Genomic DNA, 23,136 nt, shown 5'->3' with positions numbered 1-23,136 from the left:
ATGTGGTTGTTAAGCAAATCATGTGATTCCCCATTGATTTTGCTTGCCAGAAGCCAGCTGGGAAGGTTGAAAATGGTGATCACCTGACCACGGGATGCTGCCACGGTAATAAACGTGAACTGGCTGCCAAGCGCCCAAATCGTGATCACATGACTGTGGGGATGCTGTGACAGTCGTATGTGTGAGGACTGGTTGTAAGTCGTTTTTTTCAGCACCATCATAATCTCAAACTGTCATTAAATGAATGGTTGTTAAGTGAGGACTGCTTATATGCTGCTGGAAGTGATCCTGGTTCTGATGCCCCTTGATGCTGGCTCTGAATAAGCTGAGGATGACAAAATAGCTGCACCTTTCTAATAGTGCAGAATGGATAATTTGGTTGCCCCTCCTTTACATTTTCTGTCCGTGCGCTTTGTCTGCTTCTGGGTGTCATCAGCTAAGTGCAATAGACCAAGGCCCACTTAAGACAGCCACAGGAAAATCACTTCCACCCACAAAGCAATTATTGAAAACGAGGGAGTTGAACTGCACAGAACTATTGAATATTGCGACATTAAGGCACATAATGGGCATCAGTGAATGTCAATAAGCCCATTATTTAAACAAAGGTGGTAGCTTGGCCCCTGCTATTTATAGAACCTTAAATAAAGCAGATGAAATTGATTTGGCTTAAAATTCAGGGCAATAAATCTTATTGTTATCTTGGGGAGGTAAAATGGGAAGGAAGGAGGGAAGGAAGGAGGGAAGGAAGATAGTCTTCAGAAAAATAGGGAAGAAGTAAGTGCCAGAAAACATAGCTTTGAGTTATTGATCTTTGGTTCTTATAATGCTTGGGATACCCTACAACTTCCATTCCGCAAATAATTTAACTCCAGGTTTCTTGGCTTGTAATGCTGTTCTTCCTATTAACTTTCTACCAACAGAGGCTTCGTGCCTCCTAGGGCTAACTAACAGGCGTAAATCAATAGTGGAAGTTTAGCTGGCAAGCTTTGCCTATTGATTTCCATCTGTTGCAGCTGCCCTTAATAAAGCTGGTTCTCGTACTACCTTGGAAACCTAAGCAGTTGCTAGGGAAAGCCATCAGTCCCCGGTACTTCCATTTCAGCCCCAATTGCATGGATACTTCTGGCAGCAGGTAATTCATAGGACTTTTAGATAACGCAACAACTCCAATTTCTAACCTTTCAACCTTGGAACAGGGTGTTTGCATACGACTGGGCAGTTTTCCTCTTTTGATTGGACAGCGCTTGCTCCAGGACCTTCTGCGTCATAAAGCAGTCGAACACCCCTCTCGTCCTCCCTCCACCCCACTAAAGTTAATACCTGCTGCACTGTTCAGACAGCAATTTCTGCCTTCATCTATACACCCATCCTCATGGCTCTCACTTGGGTGCCATCAGAAGCAAATCACTTCCTGTGCTGTGTGTGGTGACCAAATCTACAAGGCACCCTGAGAAAACTTGATTTTGAAGGATGGCCTGTGCAGTTTAAAGATAAGTCCATGTTTAGAATGAATGGTGACCACAAATACTTGGCAGATGTACACTGCTGCAGCCAAATCCATTTCCTACCAAAATAACCATTTTTTTAGCTGCCCAGGGGACAACTTCAGCCTCACACCAAAGGGTCCTTCCTCAAAGAGAGGAAGGAAGCAGCTTGCCCCATGTGCCATTTGCTACATTGGAGGAAGGGTCGTGAGAGTGAAGCACAGAAGGTGCTGGTCCTTCTGAAGACCACCACCCATTACTTCCATGCTGTGCTGCTAACTAATGTACTGAAATGTAGAGAGTTTTAGACTCTGGCCACCCTCCTACTCTTTCTTCTGGGTTCCTTGGCATTGCCAGCCCTTTCCCTGAAGGGGCATCTGGCTGGGCAGCATTTTTTAAATTTTTCTTTGTTAAACAGCCACAACCTGTTCTGGGATAACAGGAGAGTTCCTCTACAGCTGGGTTTCTCAACCTCAGCAGCTTGAAGATATGTGGACTTCAATTCACAGAATTCCCCAACCAGCATGGGGGATTCTGGGAGTTGAGGTCCACACATCTTCAAGTTGCCAAGGTTGAAAAACAGTGATTTAAACAAAGTAGTTTCCTTCAAGAAAAATACTTGAACCTTCTGAGCAGGCAAATCCTGCCTCACCGATTTTTTTAGAATAATTTAAAGGAAATCAGTGGATATAGAGATTTGATATGAATGACATGAAACGTGTTTCAATCAAAAGAATTCCAGAAAAATAGCCTATACATTTCTAGCAGCAAAAGAGCAGAGGCTTGAGACTCCGTAAATAACTTGATGGTGTGAACTTTCAACAGACGTCCGTCCAGACAGAAAAGAAAGAATCCTACCTGATCTTTCCTCCTCCTTCCAAAAAAACAGTTCTCAAAAATCTAAACTTGGACTTCTGACTCACAACCTCTTCGTCCCGCCCCCAGAGGCAAACAGCGGTAGTGCACCCACTGGGGAAAAAAAAAGACGAACAAACTTCCGCCCTTCGATGGGCAAAGTGCCTCTCTAACTTCCGGCAGCGCAAACCGTCTCGTCGTTTGGAGGGAAATCGCGCGATGCCTGCCTCTCCCCTCCCTCAGGGAACGATTGGGCGAGGCCTAAGTCTCGCAGATGACCATTGGTCGAGAAAAATCTCGCGACGCTTCGAGCCCTGCGAAGAGCGGGTGGGGAGCCCCGTGCGTTCTTTTGCCTGCCCGCGAGCGCTGAGGCGGCAGCACGGTGAGCGAGGTGGCGGGTCGTGGCCAGGCTCGGGGCCCGGCAGACCTCAGTGGGGCCGACTCCTGCTCCCCCAATTTTTCTGGGTGCTCTGGCCTGGCCTTCCTTGGGTCTGGCCTGTTGGGCAGGGCCAGGCCATGTGGCGGGGTGGAAGGGAACCGGCTCTGGTGGGATAAGCGGTTAGATGCTTAGAAATGAGAAAATATATGTGGGGAGACTGAATAAACCATTCCTTGACTGGATTTATCGTACATCAGTTGCATTTTATGTTTTAGTGTAGCCGCAAGGAAAGAAGATAACCTTTTTGCATATTCATCTTCTTATGGATTAAAATTTTTAATATTACTGGTATTCATCTTTAAAAAAAAACTTGGAAAGCTTAGCATCTTAAATATTACCACTGTGCCTAGTGGTCAATTCTTCTAAGCGTTTGCTTAGAAGAAAGTTGCATTTATATCCATTTACGGTATTCTTAGCTATCTGGATTAGTTGCCGTGCCTTAAAAAGCTAACAAAGCAGCGGTATCTCAGTGAAACAGTTTGTATGGAGAAGCTGCGAACACAAAAATTATTATTAAAATCCCGATTTTGAAAGATCTTGTAAAACACCCTTAAGAAATACAGCTTCAGTTTGTTGTTTTAAGTTTATATTTCTGATTAAAAAGTTAGGTGGTAGAAAAGATATTCACAGGAATTGAAACCAGAAATGGAGAGAGTCTGACCTGGAGTTTCTGTAACACAGTTACCAACATCCACATATTTTATGATGCGGTTATTTCCTTTTCCTTTGGAATTAATAGGAACATGTGATTTTTGATAATGGTGACAATAATATGATCTGCTATGGAATAACGTAAACAAAAAAGATCCTGTTATACACGCATTCTACAGGTATTAAAACTTATAGTGATCCTTGCTGATAAGCTTACAGTGTAATAGAAATCATACAAATGGTTGTTCCAATTATTCATTCCAATAACGGTGATTGTAGGAATCAGGATTACAACCTTTGAATACTCTGTGGTCACCTGTCTGAAATACATGTCCCTTTTCCTCTGAAGGCAGTTGTCTCAAAGTGGAGTTTCTGGGGAAAGCAAACTTACATCTCTTTTCTGGACCTTGGATGGGGCAATATGGGTTTTTTCTTACCATGGGTTCTGCTGACAGTGTGGCTGTCTATTTTTGTTTGATTGCTCCAATTGTTACTACTTGTATACTGTACTGCTGTTTATTGGGGATGTTTTATTACTGCTGTTAACTCCCTGGGGTCCTTGGGAATTATAATGGTAATATAATTTATATACAGGTAATAAATAAATACTGTGAAGCAAGGGGTCCTCTCCTGGCCAGCCATAGAAGTAAGTGTGCCTTCCCTTCAGTGGTGGTTGAACACATCCCAGAAGTATGAAACTGCAATTAATTTTTCTAAATAGGTGGAATTACATATTGTTTACCCCTTCTGCAGATGCCTGGAGTAACTGTAAAAGACGTCAACCAGCAGGAGTTTGTACGGGCCCTTGCAGCCTTTCTCAAAAAGTAAGTTGTGTTAAAAATTAATTAGCACATAAGAATTGCCTTTTGATATAGTGAGTTGTACTTTTCCAAAAGATAGCACTATCTTCTGACTCTAAAGCATTCTTGATTAGCATCTTTTAATGGATTTTAATGGAACACGCACTCCATACAATAAAAAGCTCCCTTTGCAATAACAGTAGTTCAGGAAATGGAACTGGCTGTTAGACACTGTGATTCCTGTAAATCTCAGCTAGAAAATGATCAGGGACTTACAGCACCGTATAATTTTGGTTGCATAAGAACAGAATAAATAGTTCGAAGAAAAGCATATTTCTTCTCGCCTGAATCAGCTTGATTAGTGCTTAAAAGTATACTTCCATGCAACTAATCATGCCAGAATGGAGGTGGAGTGCAGATGCAAGTTTGTGCTCCATTAAGATGCTGTGGGGTTAGTAGATGGATTGTGTCCCATATTTGCACCTGTTATTTTGAAACAAAAGTTTGGTTTTTATCCATTTGTTTTTCTAAAGAAAAATGTCCTTAGGGATTGTGTAGGGCAGCGGTTCCCAACCTTTTTGGCACCAGGGACTGGATTCATGGAAGACAATTTTTCCACAGACTGGGGGTGGGTGGGGGCGATGGTTTCGGGATGATTCAAGTGCTTCCTCTTTTTCCTGACCTTTATTCTTTTTTCTTAGCACCTTTTGGAGATGGCAGCCAATGGGCTTGCTTTCTCTGACAGGAGGTGGAGCTTAGGCGATGATGCGAGTGATGGGGAGCAGCTGTAAATACTGAGGCTGTAAATTTGCTCACTTGCCCACTGCTCACCTCTTGCTGTGCGGCCTGGTTCCTAACAGGCCACGGACTGGTACCCGTCCGTGGCCTGAGGGTTGGGGACCCCTGGTGTAGGGGTGTGCCCAATATGGAAATTCCTCTTCATAGCTCCCAGCATGACATCGCCTGCCCTTTCAACTTTTCCAGCACCTTCCATCCCTCCTTTTCCTGCCTCTCAGCCATCATTGCTGATGTCTCAGAATGACATATCCCTCACTTGCAAATCTCTTCAGTTCTTTCCCTCTGTTCAGCTGCCACTGTCAATCCTCAGCACAGCATATTTATTTATTTATTATTCACATTTCTATCACTGCCCATCTCCCCCTATTCCATCAATCTACCCCCCCCCCCAAACTTCCCAGGGGCTGCTTACCTTGCTTCTCCTTAAATGCCCCTGCTGATTCTCTTGGCATTTTCCTGCCCTTCCTCTCCCACTACCACGTCTTTCCAGAACAGTCACATTTCAGTCTAGAAGCTGAAATTGAGTCCTGTTTCATTCTGGTATCTGGACCAAACACACAGACTTCATTTTGGAGATAACTCCCAGAAACCAGCTATTCCACGTGTAGAATAGTTCTGGCACAAACTGTTTTGCTCTAATATACTGCTAGCTGCCTTAAGTAGTTTCTGGATAGTGACATGGGATACGAATCGCATATATATGTGTAAATCAGTTATTTGAGCATTTTAGAAATAGTGAATTCAATAAGCTTTATAGTTAAACAGGCATTTAAACCAAAACATCTCTTATTTGTTAAAAATTGGGGTCTCTTAGCTGTGTATTGACGTTGGCATTTCAGACCACAAAGTATTGTCTGTAGCTGGGATTCGAATGGCCAGCCTACCTTAGAGCAGGACTGTTCTTTTCTTTTCTCCCAAGTAGCACCTGCTTTAGTGCATCAACTGAATAAAATATGTTTCCCCTTTGAGTTATTTCATGCATATACTTGAATTAATTAAAGCTTACTTAAGCTGATTTAATTTTTTTGTTAGATGACAGCATACTGATAGTAGTACAGAAGTGCTGTTGGGGCAAGTTAGTTCGGGCTTTGTTTAAGTGGGAATTCAGGCCAGAAGCTGTTCATTTAGGCTACTGGGGAAACTTGCAACTGATCTTTGAATCCAGTAGTTTTAAACCTGATGGTGGGTAGGAAGGAAAAAACGTGTTTTCCTTATAGAAGTAACATAGATGAACACACACTGCCTAGACCTAAGGAACTGAGAATCTAAATTTGAGAAGATCCACAGAAAGCAAAAGTTGTACCTTGGCTGAAGTAAAATTGCTGCTTTTTGTATGGTTGTAACCAACAGCAGTCTGCTGTGCTTTGGAAATAATTTGAAGAAAGTGCTTCAGAGAACATACCGTATCTCTCTGCAACCCTTTAAAGCGGTCCTGTGCGGCCACTCTGTGATCCCAGAAAGAACATGGCTGCTTGAAAGAGTTATAGGCCATGTTGTATTTGCATCCCATTAGCTTTGAACCAATCAGTTTTAGAAGAAATACAACCAGAATGTTCCCTAGAGACGAAGATAACTAGGCTTAGACTCTCCTATGTTCGGCACATCGTCAGGAGAGACCGATCGCTTGAAAAGGACATCATGTTTGGTAAAGTCAAGGGCCAGCAGAAGAGAGGAAGACCTTCAATGCGATGGATTGATACAATTACCGCAACAACGGATGCAAACATTGGAACAGTCAGGCATATGGCGCCAGACCGAACAGCATTTCGTTCTGTCATACGCAGGGTCGCCATGAGTCGTAAATGACTCGACAGCAACTAACAACAACAGCTTTGAGCCACGTTTTTGGAAAGTACTAGGAAGCAATTCACAGTCCTCGTAACTGATACTTGAATTGTTTTGCAGGTCAGGTAAACTGAAGGTACCTGAATGGGTGGACACAGTCAAACTTGCCAAGCACAAAGAGTTGGCTCCATATGATGAGAATTGGTTTTATACCAGAGCTGGTAAGGAATGGAATAATTTCCGTGCACTGCTACTTGTAGTGTCATTTTTCCACAATGTGTTCTTTGTGTAAGAAATGCCAAGGTGGACATTGTTACTGAAGTTACTTCATAGGTAGACAGTGCAGTGTGCTTCTGGTTAGTACCTATGGATGCAAATAAGTTCATCCAAGCAAGTAGAATGAGAAATGAAAAAGGGCAAATGTAATAAACGTTCATGGCTTAGTTTCAGTAGCTGGTTAACGTGCAATAACAGGCCATACTGTAATTTGTTTGGTTTTGGCTAAGTGTGGTATGCAGATCCAGCCATTGTAGATTTTAAAATATGGTTTGGTTTAAGGCTTACCACTTCTGTATGGACCTATGGTGCAGTGTCTTGTTCAAAACTTCTTTTGTTGTTTTGTGTATGTGAGCTGCCCAGGGTCTATGGGAGTGGGCGGCTGTAATACATTTAAATAAATAAAATAAAAATAAACCATGATTGTGGTCAAAGTCATGGCTTATTGCAATGGCTGAATTCATCTAGTCCATCATCCATCCTATAAAATGGGCCCAGGCCACTCACAATATTGCAGAGGAGGGTTGCTGAGGCTGTTTGCAGGGCTGATGCCCTGTAGTGTTTGTTTTGGGCGTTCAAGCTAGTGTTGACTCCTGGTGACTGCCTGGACAGGTCCCTGCAGTTTTCTTGGAAGTGGTTTGCCATTGCCTCCTTCCTAGGGCTGAGAGAGAGGAACTGGCCCAAGGTCACCCAGCTGGCTTTGTGCCTAAGGCAGGACTAGAACTCCCGGTTTCTGGCTTGGTGCCTTAATCACTACACCAAGCTGGCTTTAGTGTTAGCCTTTACTTGTGTTGAACAACAGCATAGCTTGGTTTACATACTGTTGCTGGAGTAAGTCTTTGGGAGAAACGTCGCTGGGCAGAGCACTGCAGTTCCTGCATTTCTAGCCCAACCGCTGAGATCCTGGGAGGGCCTTTCTGCACCTGACTTATGATGACACTGCAGGATTTGAAGCCACTCTTAACGTTTCCAGGCGAGTATGTCTTTTTGGACAACAGACAGTGCTGTATGCCACCTTCTTAGCTGCCCTAGTCTGTTTTGGCCCAGGTCTGTGTGCACTGGGAGGGGGCATACCATGACAGAACAGAACCCTTTCTCATTTTCCCAGGTAATAACTTTCAGCACCAGATACATCTGAAGTAGAGGCTGCAGGTTTACAGTAATCTGTCTACTGTTGGTTAGCAATTGGAGAGTTTGCTAATGTTGTTGATGAATAAGATACTGGTTTCTGTGCACAAAATTATGAAGCTTTTACACCTTGGGGACCAATCAAACACACAGATGCTACATTGCACAGGTCTTTAAGATGATGTCTCATTAAAAGCTTCAGTTACTCTAAAATATCTTCGTTGCTTGTTTTTCCATCAGCCCTCTAATCTGTTGCAGATTGCTGCTAGAAACTTTGTCCCCCATCATCCACGGTGAGTGGCAGTGCTGCTAGCTAGTATGGAAATCGTTTTTCCCATTTGCACAGGCCTCAAACCCTTTGCATTTGATTTGCCTGCCTATAAACAGTGGATGCGAGCAACTGCTTGGCTGTCTTCCAATAGTCTGTCCTGACTTTGGCTCCCTCCACCTCACTCTACACAAGATAGCTTTGTTCTTGACTTCAGATGGCTCTGCAGCAGTTGGAGAGCCCCAGAGATGCTCTGCATGGAGATCTTGATCTATTATTTTGCAGGGAATTAGAATAGAATGCCTTCTCAGATATGCACATCTGTTGGTATTCACGGCAAATGACGACAAACCAATATTCTTGACAAACCAATATTCTTGCTTTCCTCTGCTGCGGGAAGAATTTTGTGGATGCCCTGAGGTCCGAAGCCTGCCTTTCCCTTTCATTACTGTCATGATGGCTGTTAAGTGTGGTATTCCCAGTTGCCTTTGTCCTGTTGTAACTGCTCTAGTGAAATGTAAGGTAGGGAAGTAGACTTCTGACTTGCAGGAATGTAGCCTCAGGGTTTCTCCTTTTGTCTGTGCCTGCAGAGGAGAAGGCAGGCGGTGTGTATAAAAGCTGCCTGCTGATGAATAGCGGCCATGCTGTTTAAGCATTTTAAGGCAGTTTGCTTGTTTGTTTCCAAGTGATGTTGCGCTAATACTTTTTCAGTTAGGTGGTATTGGTATAGGTGACAGCAGTTGAAGGTACTGTGATCATTAATTTTAATTACTTTCATTAAGGCCTTTCATTGAAGGAGGGTAATTTACTCAGGCATGTGACAGCTTGGCGTAAACTGAAAGTTCAGGGATCTTGCCTTTAGCAACCTTCAATATGAGAAGATGGGCTTGGCTATTTTGAAGATGCTGTTTTGGCCTGGGCATTATGTGGTTCACATTAATAGATTTGACCAGGGTGGTAGGTTGTGGGAGAGAACCCTCAGAAAAAAGACAGTGGCAAACCACTTCTGAATTGTTGCAGGAAAACTGTAGTCGTGAGCTGTCACGCTTGGTTCTAAGGCATCTTTAAGGAAAAGATAAGATACCCTTTGAGTCCTGTGAAATCTTGAAAATGGTTCAGTCTTCCTTGTGCCAGAAAGCTGTGGCTGAAATTACCTGGCAGAAGGGTCATAAAGCGATGGCTTCTTTCATTTGCAGCATCCACAGCCCGCCATCTCTATCTTCGGGGTGGTGCTGGAGTCGGTTCCATGACCAAGATCTATGGGGGGCGCCAGCGCAATGGTGTGATGCCCAGTCACTTCAGCCGGGGTTCCAAGAGTGTTGCCAGGAGGGTGCTCCAGGCTTTGGAAGGGCTCAAAATGGTGGAGAAGGACCAGGATGGGTGAGTTCCTACCAGATGCAGAGAAGAGAACTCGGGAACCTAAGTAAATATGTGTATATTGTGGCAGGTCTGCAGAAGCATAATTGTTGATTGCCTATTAATGTTGTGTTTGATAACAAATCAGATACATCTGTGTGAACTTGCTTATAAAGACCGTATTGCAACCTCTGTGTTCAGAGGCAATATGACTTTGGATATCTATTGCTGGACAGTTACAGAAGAGGTCTCTTGTCTTCATGCCCTGCATGAGGGTTTCCAGAGACTGTCCAAACAATACTGAAGTATTATAGCCAAGCCCACCAATATCCTTACCTATGTTAAGAGTATGTTTCCCTGTGGTAGCATGACTTTTCTTGAGTACTGATACTATTGGTTGCGGTGCCTGTGTGGGTACCTTTGGAAGAAAATCTTAGATTCAGATAAGCTCCATCTTAATGAACAGGGGCAAACCTGTTATGGGGATTCTGTGGCACTTCTGTGCTGTTGAACTATAGCTCCCTGCATCTTTCACCATTGACCATGCTGGCTATAATTGCTGAGGGTTACAATTAAGCAACATCTCCACCGCCTCCTTTTTCCCAAGGGCAGTGCTAAAGCCTTGGGAATCTTAAAAGATTCATACGGGCTCTGTGGAAAGTAGTACTCCCTGAAGAATGATCCTAATATAGGATTGCACAGAAATTGCAGTTCAAAGGCAAATGGTGATTTGGAGATCCTGTTGCAAAAACTTTAAATCAAGCCAATCTTTTTCTGCGATAATACATCACCATTAAGATATTCTTAGCAGGCGTTATATGCATGACCACATGTTTTGAATCACATTTTCCCGTTTGAATTGTGGTCTCTGCACAGCTGTAACCAAAATCAGGAATGATCCACGGTGTGTGTTAGTTTCATTTTAGAAGATGCTGATCTTTGTCACTGGTTTCTTTCAGAGGTCGCAAACTTACTCCTCAGGGACAGAGAGATCTGGACAGGATTGCTGGACAGGTAATATCTACAATTGCATAAGGAGAAATTTGGCAAGAGGCTTGGTGTTATTGCAGCAGACTGTTACTGCTAGAATCTTGTGGCCCCTTAATGCAGATTTAGCAATAACAGCTTTTTAGTGGCATATAAAATGGCCATCCAGAAACCTGGCTGGCTATCTTTCTCTTCTCCCTTTCTAAAATCACAAATAACCTAGTCATTTATGGGCAGACTGAATACAGAGATATCTATACTTTGCGTAGAATGGACCGATGGTTCGTTCTCATTAATGACAGTCATGTACTGATGTTACTCTGCAAATGACAATTATGTAAATAATGTGAATTGTCACGGGTGAATACTCTCCAATTTAATGGACATTTATTAATAATCGACATGCCTCCCATTAATCCATTAAAATGAGTTTTCACTATATTGGAAGTTTTATTAAGTTAAATCAGTTGCATTTGATGAGGTAAATTTTTACTTAGGAAAACCTCCATTTAGGCACAGGTGTCTGCAGATTGTGTCCATTTTTTTTCTTGTCTTTAAAAAAATAAAGAGCAAAGAAAAAATAAAACAGTAGCAAAGGGGAAAACGCAAAAACAATACAACTAGGATTATATAAAGGCTTCTCATACATGTATGCACACACAGCAGTTTTAATAGCGGATGAGCCACAAGTACCATCAAGTCTGTAGTCTGCTGAGTATCAGGAGCCATGCATTGTGGTGCCCTGATGCAGACATGATCCTTACATGCTTGCATCTAACCCAGGTACATAAGTTGCAAGTTTTGCATCATGACACTTCCCTGTAGACCCTTCCCCCCAAAATGTTTTCAGTTGTTGCCCTGTTCCCCTCCCCTTACCGCCGTGCTACACCCCCGTGTTATATTACAGGATGGGGTGAAACAGATCCCTGGGCTTTTGATTTAGACAAGGCAGGATATGGGGATAGAGAAGGAATCCTTGAAATGAACCTAGATACATTTTCTCATTCACCTTGATTTAAAGCAGGGCTTGGCTATTGGGATATTCATCAGGTTTTTTGGAATATACATTCTACAGGGTTTTTTTTAAACATCAGATAGGATGACTGGAGCCCAAGGGGAGTAGAAATCAATAACATTTGAAGGGCATCAGACTGCCTCCCCCTGAAAGGAAAGATCTCCACTTTCTAAAGAATTGCACAGCCTTGCTTTAAACACTTTGCAAAGAAAAGCAAAATAGATAACAAATGAGTCAGAATCAGCAACTTGTACAAGTATTTCCACAGAACCTTTGCTGGGGCCTAAATGAACCCCTGAAGATCCCACTCTATGAATCTCATTAGGAAGAGCTGTATATTTCTCCATAGTTTTGCTCTTATACCTTGTACTTGATCATCTACCCCCAATAAAACTGTTTTAACAGCCCCACTGCCATTAGATAAAGTGCTGAGGTGATAGCATGTTAAGCAGCTCTGTGCTATCATTTACAGTGTACTGTTGGTGAGTTATTTCTCGCAAATTATTCCCTTTACAATTGCAGGGAGCATGTCCAAACAAAAACCAGATTGAAAGATCAAAGACTTCTCACACTTAACCGGTTTTTCTCACTGCTAACTGTTGAGCTCAAATGTGAATCAAGTCAAATATCTTGACACTTCCTTGATCACTCCTGAAAATAATTACAGCAGCCCATATAGAGAAGGGCTGCTGTTGGCTCTTTTAGTGGACATGGCAAATGAGGGTTTGCAGGACTGTGAGAAAGGATGTTTATGTGTCCTAAGGAAGCGTGCCTTTCTTTCCAGCATGATTTGCAGGTAACACAAAGCCATGGTGCAGTTTGTTCTCTCTGGCTTGTGCAACGAATAGTATGATGCAAATCCTGGTTCTGAGCTGTGTGTGAACTCAGTCAAATATGCAACCAATATGCATAGTTAGACTCTTTCACCTATCTTGATAAATTGTGTTGCAAGCTAGTGGGTGATGACCATGAGTTAGTAAGATCTTCAAGGCCTGTGACAGGGCTGTGTGTCTTTTCTATTTTCCAGCAGTAAATTGCCTGGAGTGCGGTATTTGTGACCTTTTGTCAAAATGTTAATCGAAAGCAAGGGGACATAAAAAGCAGATCAGAATTAAAGCATTCGTGCTATAGGTGTATGGTATTTGAATTAAGGCAGTGTTCTTAATGGGAGAAATGGCCCTCTGAATACTGGGAAGTTGTACACATGTTTTTATATTTGTTTATAAGTTATTTTAATATGGAAATACTTTTAGAATAAACTTTTTCCTCTTTTTCTTTCCTAGGTGGCAGCTGCGAGCAAGAAACATTAAAATGGAGTTCAGTTTAAAAATAAAGTTCTTTATTTACTGATCCTGGATGTTTTCTTTTTCCTGAAAGATAATTTAGCCTGGTTTCTTACTGACCCTGTCATTCTTTTGTATAATTAAGGCTTAATTATAAACAGCCTTCCTCTGTTGAGATATTTATTTGACACCACAAGGAAAAGAAACTTTCAAATTGAGAATTCAGAATATATATGTGCATGCACGTGTGCTAGCTATGAACTCCCCATACTTATACAAACACTTGCAGGTTTACGTGAGTGTATTGCTCCTCTTAAAATATTGCCTCCTGAGTAGCATCCTGTGAGCTGAGCACACTTCTGATAGGCTGCAATCTTTAATTGGTGGATTAACAGATAAAGCGTTTGCTAGGCAATCTTGACCAGAGAGGGCAAATTCTAATTGCAACTCTGGCTTAAAAGATTTCTGTTTTTAAAGGCTACTTTCAAAAGGACCTGAAAAATAAAGCTGGTCTTTCTGCGCTCAAACAAGTAGGTTGATATCTTCTTATCTTCCATCTGCAAATATAAATATTGATTAGGAAGCAGGCGACTAGTAACTTCGTAGTTGAGAATCGTATTTCAGATGGTTCTGTGTATTGCTCTGTATGGAAAGGTGATACCCAAATGTCTTCATTAAATGGTTACCAAATGGAATCTCTACTCCGCAGTTTTGATTTTGTTTGAATTGTATCTTTGCTTCAGAAAAAAAAATCCCTTTTGCCAGTGGCTTCTGTGTCACCCACTGAGACAGCTCCTTTTCAAGTCCCCTCTGACTGCAGCAGTTTTATCGTTTCTCTCTTCTGCTTGCATATCTTTGGTTTGTCAGCTGTATTTTTAAAAATGGGAACGGGGGACTCTAAATGTATTCAGTTTCACCTTGTGCTCTTGCCTCATGATTTCATGTTAATTTCCTTAATTTCATCCTTCCTAAATGTGGCACATCTGTATTCATAGTATGAACTTGCTACTTATTCGGAGGACATTGTGGATAGGATGCCGTTTTGGAATTAAAAAGTGAGCAGTTTCGCTTTTCCTCAGTGGTCCTCCTGTCTCTATTCCAAGGGAAAATACTGGCTTTTGGTATCGGTTTTCATATCCCATCTTTACAGAGCAGCTCTGGAGCTGGCTCTTTCAAAGACAATAAATTACCCTCCCTTGGAGACTGTGTGAGTGGTGGGTTAGCCCCAGGGGCTCCCCCCCCCCTCAAGTTTATGAATGATTTAAAACATCTGATTCTGGAATCAAACTGCCTTTTTAGCCTTAACTGTAGCTTTGAGGATGGTGCTGAAACCCCAGAGTGTTCTCTGTAGCTTGATGCTAATGCATACTTTTGGAATATCTCTCAGGAGCTCAGCACTTTACAAACTCAATTAAGAATCTGTGCCACTCTTGGGAAAAGGGGGGTATCTCAAGATACTGTGTGGTAGAGATGAGGACATTTGGTATAAGTGGGTCATGTACACAAAACTTGCCTGTACAGGTCAACTTTGCATTCAGGTGAACCAACATTACCAGGATAATTCTCAATTTTCTTAAGCAGTTTCTACACTTTTGTATTGTAATGTTTTTAATAAGCAAAAAAGAAAAATATATACTTCTTTTCAGTCTCTAGATGATGTGCTGAGAGGATAAATTGGCTTACATCATGTTATGCAGGACATTCAAACTTACGGTATATAGAATTCGCAGAGAAAACTAAAGGTAGTTGTCGATTTAGGACCACAGTTGGGACTGGAATTTCCATCGTAAGTTGTGGTCGTAAGTCAAGTCACCATGTGATTGGACCCGATTTTATGACTATTTTTATGCCAGTCATTAAGTGAATCCAGCTTCCCCAATAGGTTTTTTTTTTTTTTTGTCAGAAAACTGCAAAATAACAAAACATGACCATGTGACTGGGATGCTGCAGCTGGTCATAATTGTGAGCCAGTTGCCACAAATGTGATCATGTGACTGCGGGAGGTGGTGTGACATTTTGCGACGCTTGGAAGTGCTTTACAGGCCGTAGAGCACCCATTCTGAGGTCGTAACTTCAGGCCATTGTTAAACGAATGGTTGTAAGTTGAGAGGACTACCTGTACAGGCAACCTGGGTTTTTCAGCTTCATTTCATGAAATTTTAAAAAGCAAGTAGATTTATCACTGACTTTGTATAGAAGTTCTTTGTTAAGCATCCAAAGGCTATTAAGGAGGATACCAATCTAATTTCAACAATCCAGGAACAACCACAGGGAAGGTTTTTCTCATTTAAATGTTTCCTTCTGTAGAACTGGATATCTCCACTAAAAAACAGGACCATCTTTATCTGAGAACTTCCTGTTCTCTCTGGCAGCACCACAACTCTAATGGTTAGTAGGCTGGACCTACTCGATACTCAGTTGTGTGGACACCATGGGAAAGGACAGGATATTTCTTACCCACTTGGAATTTTTCTGGCTTCTGCGGAGAACAAAGTGTATAATCCAAGTTGACTCGACTACAAATTGGTTGCCATAACTTCAACCACAGAGTTGTAGCAGATGATACCATCTATCTCAGCTTTGTTGATTTTGAAAAGGCTAAACAGGGTCAGACCTGGCTGATGGATGGATGGAAAACTGCCAGGAAATCTCATGTTTCCCCCCCCCCCCATTTGGAATTACATTTTTAAACTCCAATTAACTGATCAGAGGGATGAGTAAGCATCCACCTGATGATGGGGATACACTTTGTATAAAATAAATGTCGGAGGTTGATAGGGAGTTTTATCCTGCTTGGGATGCTCAGGGGCATGCAAGAGGCATGGTATTAGAATCTTTGTTAATGGCACAGCTCATGAGCCTCCACAATTATAACCATTTAGATAGGAATCCCACTGTTTTCAGTCATGGAGGGTCGCAGGGAAACACTCATCCCAACATTTCTCAGGGTCTGGGGGAAAAATTGGGGGAGGAAATGCTCTGTATACCATCAAACAATTATATGCACAGCTAGTAAGTTAACTCCCCGTGTAACATTACCAAGTACAATTTGGCAATAACCTCTGGAGTCCTGTGGCACCACACCTGAATCTTCCAGAATTTCTTGCAACCTTGGGCCTCAGCTTTTGCACTATTGGTCAATAGGATAGGATTGTGAGCTATAGCAGTTGGGTGGCTGCAAGGGAAAAGGATAGACTTAATAAGGTTGGATAAGGCTATTTATTAACAAATGCACATCTAGGCATTACATGCATGTAATATAAAAATAGCAGAGTAAAATATAATTCTGTGTTAATACAATTTTTAAAAAAGAAATCTGGATTCCAAATGCAGGAACCATGGCCTACAGAGACGCTTTAGATATTGGTGGCCTTACTCTTATGCCTCTTACTCTTTCCAAGCCAATGCAGTTTTGAAAAAAAATGCAAAGAGGCTCAGACTGTAAAGTTCAAGTTCAAAAATGGGCTGGATCCAGCCAGAGGCTGAAGTGAAAAAAAGCCCCCCCAAATTCCACCAATGCATTCCTGCGGAGAGGCAATTGGGCAGTGGCTTGAAATGCTACCAACCGCTCCATTTTAAGCCTCCCTCCTTCTTGGTCAGGGGTTCTAAAGTAGAGCTATGATTAAGGAGTGGGAAGGAATTCAAGACGGTGGGCTCTGCAAGCTTTCCTGATTTTGTTTTGCTCCCACCCTTCAGCTAGAAGGGATTCTCTTTTGTTTCTCTTCAAGGATGCCACTAAAACTCTTTCTGGCTAATACAGCTGGGTAGTGGGGCAGAGGGGAGTAGAAATAGCTGCTTGCTCTCCCTTGGCAGGAAATTCTTGGGTATGAAATGGGCAGGGCCTCAAGGAAAGCAGAGGCAGCCTGCAGCTTTGCAGCAAAAGTGACTTTAGCAAAGCTGCAAAAAGCAGGAAGGAACTGAGCTGGGGTTATTAGAAGGTGTTTGTCATTTATTTCCGTCAAAGACTGTTGAAGGTAGACTTCTGATCTTGACATAGCTAATGAGTTGAGCTCTGGTGAAGCCAGGGTTTAGGCATCCCCTGGTTTAAAGGATCCTTGGGAAAGAGGGCTTTGGGTTCCATGAAAAATTGGCTCTCAGAGGCCTGGACAAGACCTGCTTGTTAAACGCTGAATGGGACCTCTCTGCAGGTCTAGAGGTGTTTGTGCAAGGGAGTGAGGGAACTTGTGTGGAACGGGTTTTTAATATGCTGCAGTCTCTCTCCAGCCGTCTTTTGAGAGCCCCTTCTGGAAATAATTAGAGCTGCTAAGAATTGTTAATTCAATATACGTAACAGCGGGGGCCTGATAGGCCTTTTTCCCCACCTGTCACTCCTTTGCAACCCATAAAGAGGCATGAAAATGGGGAGATTTACAGCCTTCAGCATTGAGGAGCGTTGCAAATTTTTAAATGGCGCCTTCCTCAAGCTACGGCAGCAAAGTAATGCATTTTGGAGAGTGGCACTGATCTGGAAGCGGGATTTGAAAGGGATGAAGCAGCTGTTGTTTACAACTGCATGGCTTGCGCAGAGGGGACTGCTGTGGCCGAGATTTATCGCTAGGGGAAGCAACATAGTTTGAAGGGGCCTTCTGGGTGCTTCCTTTTAATGATATCCTATAACTCTGGGAAGGGCCCTGGTTTGCCAAGGTAGCAACTCTTTGCTTTCTTCCATTTAAATCATTAGAGCCGGAGAGGAGGAATTAGGAAGGGGAAATATTTCTTCATCAACAAGGCAGGATTATGATTCATTCGGTGGCTGTAGCCACCATCAGCGCAGGGCGTGATTGAGTAAATGGCTCTGATGATGCTTTGAGCATCATTACAGTTTCATTGGGATTAGTCTGGTTTAAATACCAACGTGGAAAGGATGTGGGAGAGATTTCAAACGAGGAGATATTCATGCAGATGGAGCTCGTGCAAAATCAGAGATGCTTCCTGAATTTGGATTTTGGAAACGTGCGCTTCTGAGTTTTGAAATATCATAAGGCTTGGAAGTTTGGAATGTTGTTCCTCGCGTTCAGGAACTGCTCAGCCAAAAGAAGGCATTAAAACGTGAACATTCTTCAGCTCAAAAAGACATGGGTTTGCATTTGACTTTCAAATTGTCATATTCAAGGCCCAAATGTGTGCTGCTTGAACCTACCTGCTTCCAATTTCCAACGTAGCTGACATTTAATAAGAGTGAGCATATGTAGAGTTGGTACAAGCTGGCTTGTGAAAGCGTGGCTGATTTTCAAGACAACTCACTCTGTATCTATCGGAGTGTGGGGCTTGAAATGATCCGCCAGGTGGCACTCGAGTGAATCCATTTGGATCAACTTATCAAGAAGAGGAGATTTTAACCCAAGGGTTTAGGGCAGTTGTTCTAACTGAGGGGCATTTAAGTAGCCTCCCTTGAAGCTGTCTCCACAATGTCTGTTGCTTGGGGTCTAGCTATGATAGGGAACCTCCAAGCTTCTCGCTGGAGATTCGGCAGAGAGCAGAGCTGAGAAACACGTCGCTCCTTGGAAGTCATCTGAGTAAAAATGATACCAGAATTTTCTTCACCTGAGGCTCAGTTCAGAGGGGGAAAAGGCTCTGAAAGTTGATATTCAGTAGGGTTGAGCCCAGCTAGGGAAAAACCTGAGGCTATTAGCAGCCACGAATGATGGAGACCTGAGGAATTTTCAGGTAGATGAGTTCACCTTGGCACAGAGAACAAGCCAAATGATAACAGTGTTTTCAGGTGTTTGGGGCCTGCCCTACCATTAGGCAGAACAAAGCAGCTACCCTGCATGGCGGTGGCTGCCTGGTTGTTCACATTTGTAAGAGGACACAGCCATCTGTGCCCCCCAATCTGTCCTGCATCAGATGCCCATGGAGGCCATTGTCGAACAATAGCTATTGCAATAAGATGCAGTTGCATTAGTCCACCTGGCTGTTGTATTTGGCATGCAGTTGCCCTTCTCCTTGGCCAACCAAGTTCCTTGAGCCAGCTCATTCAAACACTCATATGCCTGATCTAATTGTAATCTTTACTATATCCCCAGGAGATAAATCAGTAATATTATCCCCTCTATGGCAGATACACTCATTTGTATTAATATATGCATGCTTTGTTTAATTATTCTTGAGGGTTTTTTTGTTATGGTAGTTAGACCTAATTTTTGAATATGTATAATTTATTCGAAGAGTTCTGTATGAATTTGCGTTTTCAATTGATTGCTTACAGGATTCCCCTGAGGACGGAGCCAAAATGGTATTCACAGTTAATAAATATTAATTAATACATTTAATATTAAGTAATAATATTCACAGTTGGTATTTTTGGAGAACTAATTTCTACTCCTTTTTGTTGTTGTTTTACATTCCCCCCCCCATTTGTTATGTATGTTTAAAAAATTATTTATTAACTAGGAAGTCTTCAGCAGCTTTGAGAACTGGATACAGTACTCTGTTGCCAACTGGTAGTATTTGGGTTGAGTTTGTCATCAGACACACTACAGACTGGAAGATAGCTGGCTTTCCTGTCCTTTCCTTTTGTTTAATTATTTCTCCTGCTAGAAAGCTTTGTTAATAATTGTGACTTTTTTCCTCGAAATTTTTCTCAGTGGAGTGAGGAACATGTCAGGCTAATATTTTGAAAAGAATTTTTCTATTCATGCTGCCTGTACATGAATATACAGCCTGATATTCTGAATATACACAGTCTTTAGACCTGAAAAAGCATGACAATGGTGCTTGTTATAAGTACTTTTGTAGGTTTGAAATACTGAAATTAGACCTTGTAAGAGCTCCGATATTCATGGTTGTATCTTCTAAAGGAGAGGAAAAATCCACTGGCTGCTTTTTTAGACTTTCAGATGCCTCTAACCCTCCAAAACTATGCATTTAATGCAATTCCTGTAATAGAATATTTTAAAAAGTATGTGCACAATTTGGGAAAAGATTTGGGTTCAAGAACAGTTTCTCTTCATAAAGAAAATATCTACAGGGAAGATTTTCTTTTTGTTGGCTGCTGGACATAATTTTAAAAATGCACATAAATTATAAAGGCCACAAATGTGGGGTGGAGATGTTTTAGAACAGTTGCATTTGGAGATAACTCAAGATGCAAGATTTACCACTCAGGCTGGTCTTTACCAATTGAGTCAAGTAGCAATGAAAGAGTGAGTTGATTTTGACTGGATGAAAAGAAACATGAAAGAGAGTAGGATTCCTTGCTTGGAGGGAGAGACTGGCTAGACCCATACTTTTTTCTTAGGAGGCAAGCCAGCGTGGTCTAGTGATTAAGGTGCTGGACTAGGAGCCAGGAGACTGTGAGCTCAAGTCCTCTCTTAGGCAAGAAAGTGATTTGGGGCCAATTGTTCTCTCTCTCAGGCCAACCTGCCTCACTGAGTTGTTGTGTGGGGAAAATAGGAGGCGAAGGCATTAAAGATGGACACCGCTTTGAGTCGAGCAAAAATAAAGGAGGAATGAAAATCCAATTAAACAAATAAATCTTTCATGGCAATATTCTGCATAGCAAGCCCCATTTGCTATATAATAGCGTAACATTGTTCTGGACTTTAGAGACTTTAAATCAGCTCAGGGAAGGTGCTTGGCAATAATAGAAGATTCTGGAAAATTTGTCATCGTAGTACCAAGTGCCCGAAACAAGGGCGGGCCTTTCTTTGGCTTGAGTTTAGTGCAGAATAGACTGCCCTTTGTAGTCCTGGTGTGGGCTTCTCAATCAGGTGCTTGACTTCACCCTTGTCATAGGGCTGATTGGCTATTTTGCATTTTCTGCAGACGCTGGTTTGGGGTTGTTTAAATTTTGTACCCTGTTGTGGGGTCTGACTGGTTCTGCTATTGCCTGCTGGGTGCTGATTGGTGGAAACTGGAAGTTTTAATTCATGGAAGAGTGAGCGTCTAAGGAAAAAACTAACTGTCCACACCCACAAAGAGAGGAACTAATATGTTCACGCTCTCTTTTACGTCTGTTTTTATTTGTCTGGTTAGCACAAGCACACTCTCCGCATTGCTCAATGTGGACTAATTATCCTGTAAGCACACACACTGTTCAGCTCTTACAACTGGTGTGGTTGAAGAGTGTTAAAATAAATGCCACCTCTCCTACCCGCTTCCTGAATTCATGCTTATGTATGTATGCTGATCCTCGTAGTGTTGAACTATTCTAGCCAAAACTGTGTGGGTGGCTTGTCCTGCCCAGCTGTATGTTCAGTAGAAGGTAGTGGGAGATGGTCATCTCTTCTCGGAGCTGCTACCGAAAAGTAGATAATGAGATAAACATTAAAATAACTGGCAGCAATCCCGTATTATATCTTGTGCTAGCTATGGATTCCAACTGTCCTAGAAACAGCAGAGGAGGTATGACAAGAGATTTTCTGTATTTAGACTCCTGTAATTTCTAACAGGTATGTCAAAAGAGGAGTGTTAGCAAGATACACTTTGTCAAATCCTCAGGCTGCAGGGTGCTGAAAAGTCGCACCTGTCAAAATGGCCACGTGCTCCCAGCTATGGATGAGACAGCATCCTTCACGTTAAGACGCTGACTATCTGTGGTCTGCTGAGACCCTTTTGCTCTTTGTAATGCAACCCAGGATGCAGTGCTGCAAAAGGAGCTTCCATTTTTCAGTCCCTGTGACAACCCATCAGTTATCAGGTCTCCAGGAAAGGGTGACCTCTGCCATGATTGCCAATGACAGCTATTAGAACAGTTGGCAAGCTGATTTCACGTGTGGAAATCCCTCTGGCAACACATTGGTATTTCCCCTGCCCTGAGATCACACTTTGACCTTCTGTGTGTCTGGAGTGCAGAGTGTCATGAGCGCTCTGTGCTGCCCTAGAAGAGATTTAAGGCTCTCATTTGCAATTATACGCACTGAATTTGCAGAGAACAAACTTTGCTATTATAATGCTTTTTAAAATAGGCTTTCATATTGAGAAAGCCACTGCTTATGTGCCAGGAAATGTGGTCTCTAGTGTGCTGTACATATGGCTGTGATGGCTCAGGCGAGAGGCTGATGTCAGACCTTTTAAGGTATCTGAGCAGTTGCTGATTCTGGTCCTTCAGAATACTTTTCTAAAAGGAGTTTTATACGTTTATCCTTTACCACTAGAAAACGCTTTAAAAATCTTTTCTCAAGGATAAAGGTAGTCTGTTAAGATGTCTACTTCCTTACAAATGAAAGGGAAAGCTAGCAGACCACTGTACTAATCAGTTGACCTGTAACATTTTTGCAGAGAGCCCTTTGGTCATCATCTTCATTAATCTAATAGGTCATATATCTTCTTGTGGATTCTGGATGTTGTGCTGCAGCGATGGAAAAATCAGGCAGCTTCTGAAGGTACCAGCAATTGGAATGGGTGGGAACAGGTCCCTGCCTCAGAGCTGTAAAATCAAAGTTGGTTAAATAAATTGAAAACTAGCTTTCTGTCTGTCAACAGCTGGAGGAAGAAAACAATGCTACTCACAAGTAGCAAGGTGAAAATTAAGTTCTGCGGAGACTGAATGGTAGTGAGAGTCTTGATGACCCAGCTGTAGCACTGTCAATTCATCCTGCATTGTGCCTGAGCACAGCTGAAAGAGAATGGTAGATCTTCAGACGTTTAATTTATAAAAATAGGAACATACCTGTGATAGGTCTATTCTCATGCCAAGGCATATAGCCTGAGGCTCATATCTTCTCCTCTAATTATACACTGATGGAGTTCTATACCATCTGCTCTATTTATTTATTCTTCAAGAGACAGTGCTGCAGTTTTACAACCAGGATATGTGCTCTTTCACTTAATTTTATGCTAGAGGAGGGGGAAAAAAAAAAAACACAGACACACACACACTCCCCAGCACAATTCCTCAACAGCACACAAATCAACAGCATACATGGCAGCTCAATCTCCTAGGCAGGAACGAGGAGCAGTTACCCAGCAGCGCAAAGGCCTAGTTCCTACTACACAGCAAGCCATGGTTTGTTTACCATGGATTTGAAAGCATCGTTGGCTGAATTTATCTTGCTCTGCTAAACC

At 42.3% G+C, this 23,136-nt stretch overlaps 1 protein-coding gene across 1 annotated transcript; it reads left to right on the top strand.

Moving 5' to 3' along the window:
* The first annotated feature begins 2,629 nt into the window (after positions 1-2,629).
* Positions 2,630-13,195, top strand: RPS19 (ribosomal protein S19). The gene is made up of 6 exons (XM_063312016.1): positions 2,630-2,724; positions 4,186-4,256; positions 6,936-7,036; positions 9,684-9,867; positions 10,803-10,857; positions 13,129-13,195. The coding sequence occupies exons 2-6, from the start codon at positions 4,186-4,188 to the stop codon at positions 13,153-13,155; spliced, it is 438 nt and encodes a 145-aa protein (XP_063168086.1). The 5' UTR covers positions 2,630-2,724; the 3' UTR covers positions 13,156-13,195.
* Positions 13,196-23,136: the final 9,941 nt, after the last annotated feature.

The sequence above is a fragment of the Candoia aspera genome, chromosome 10 (genome assembly GCF_035149785.1).
Source record: "Candoia aspera isolate rCanAsp1 chromosome 10, rCanAsp1.hap2, whole genome shotgun sequence".
Lineage (NCBI taxonomy): Eukaryota > Metazoa > Chordata > Lepidosauria > Squamata > Boidae > Candoia > Candoia aspera.
This window is presented reverse-complemented; position numbering and strand designations above follow the sequence as displayed.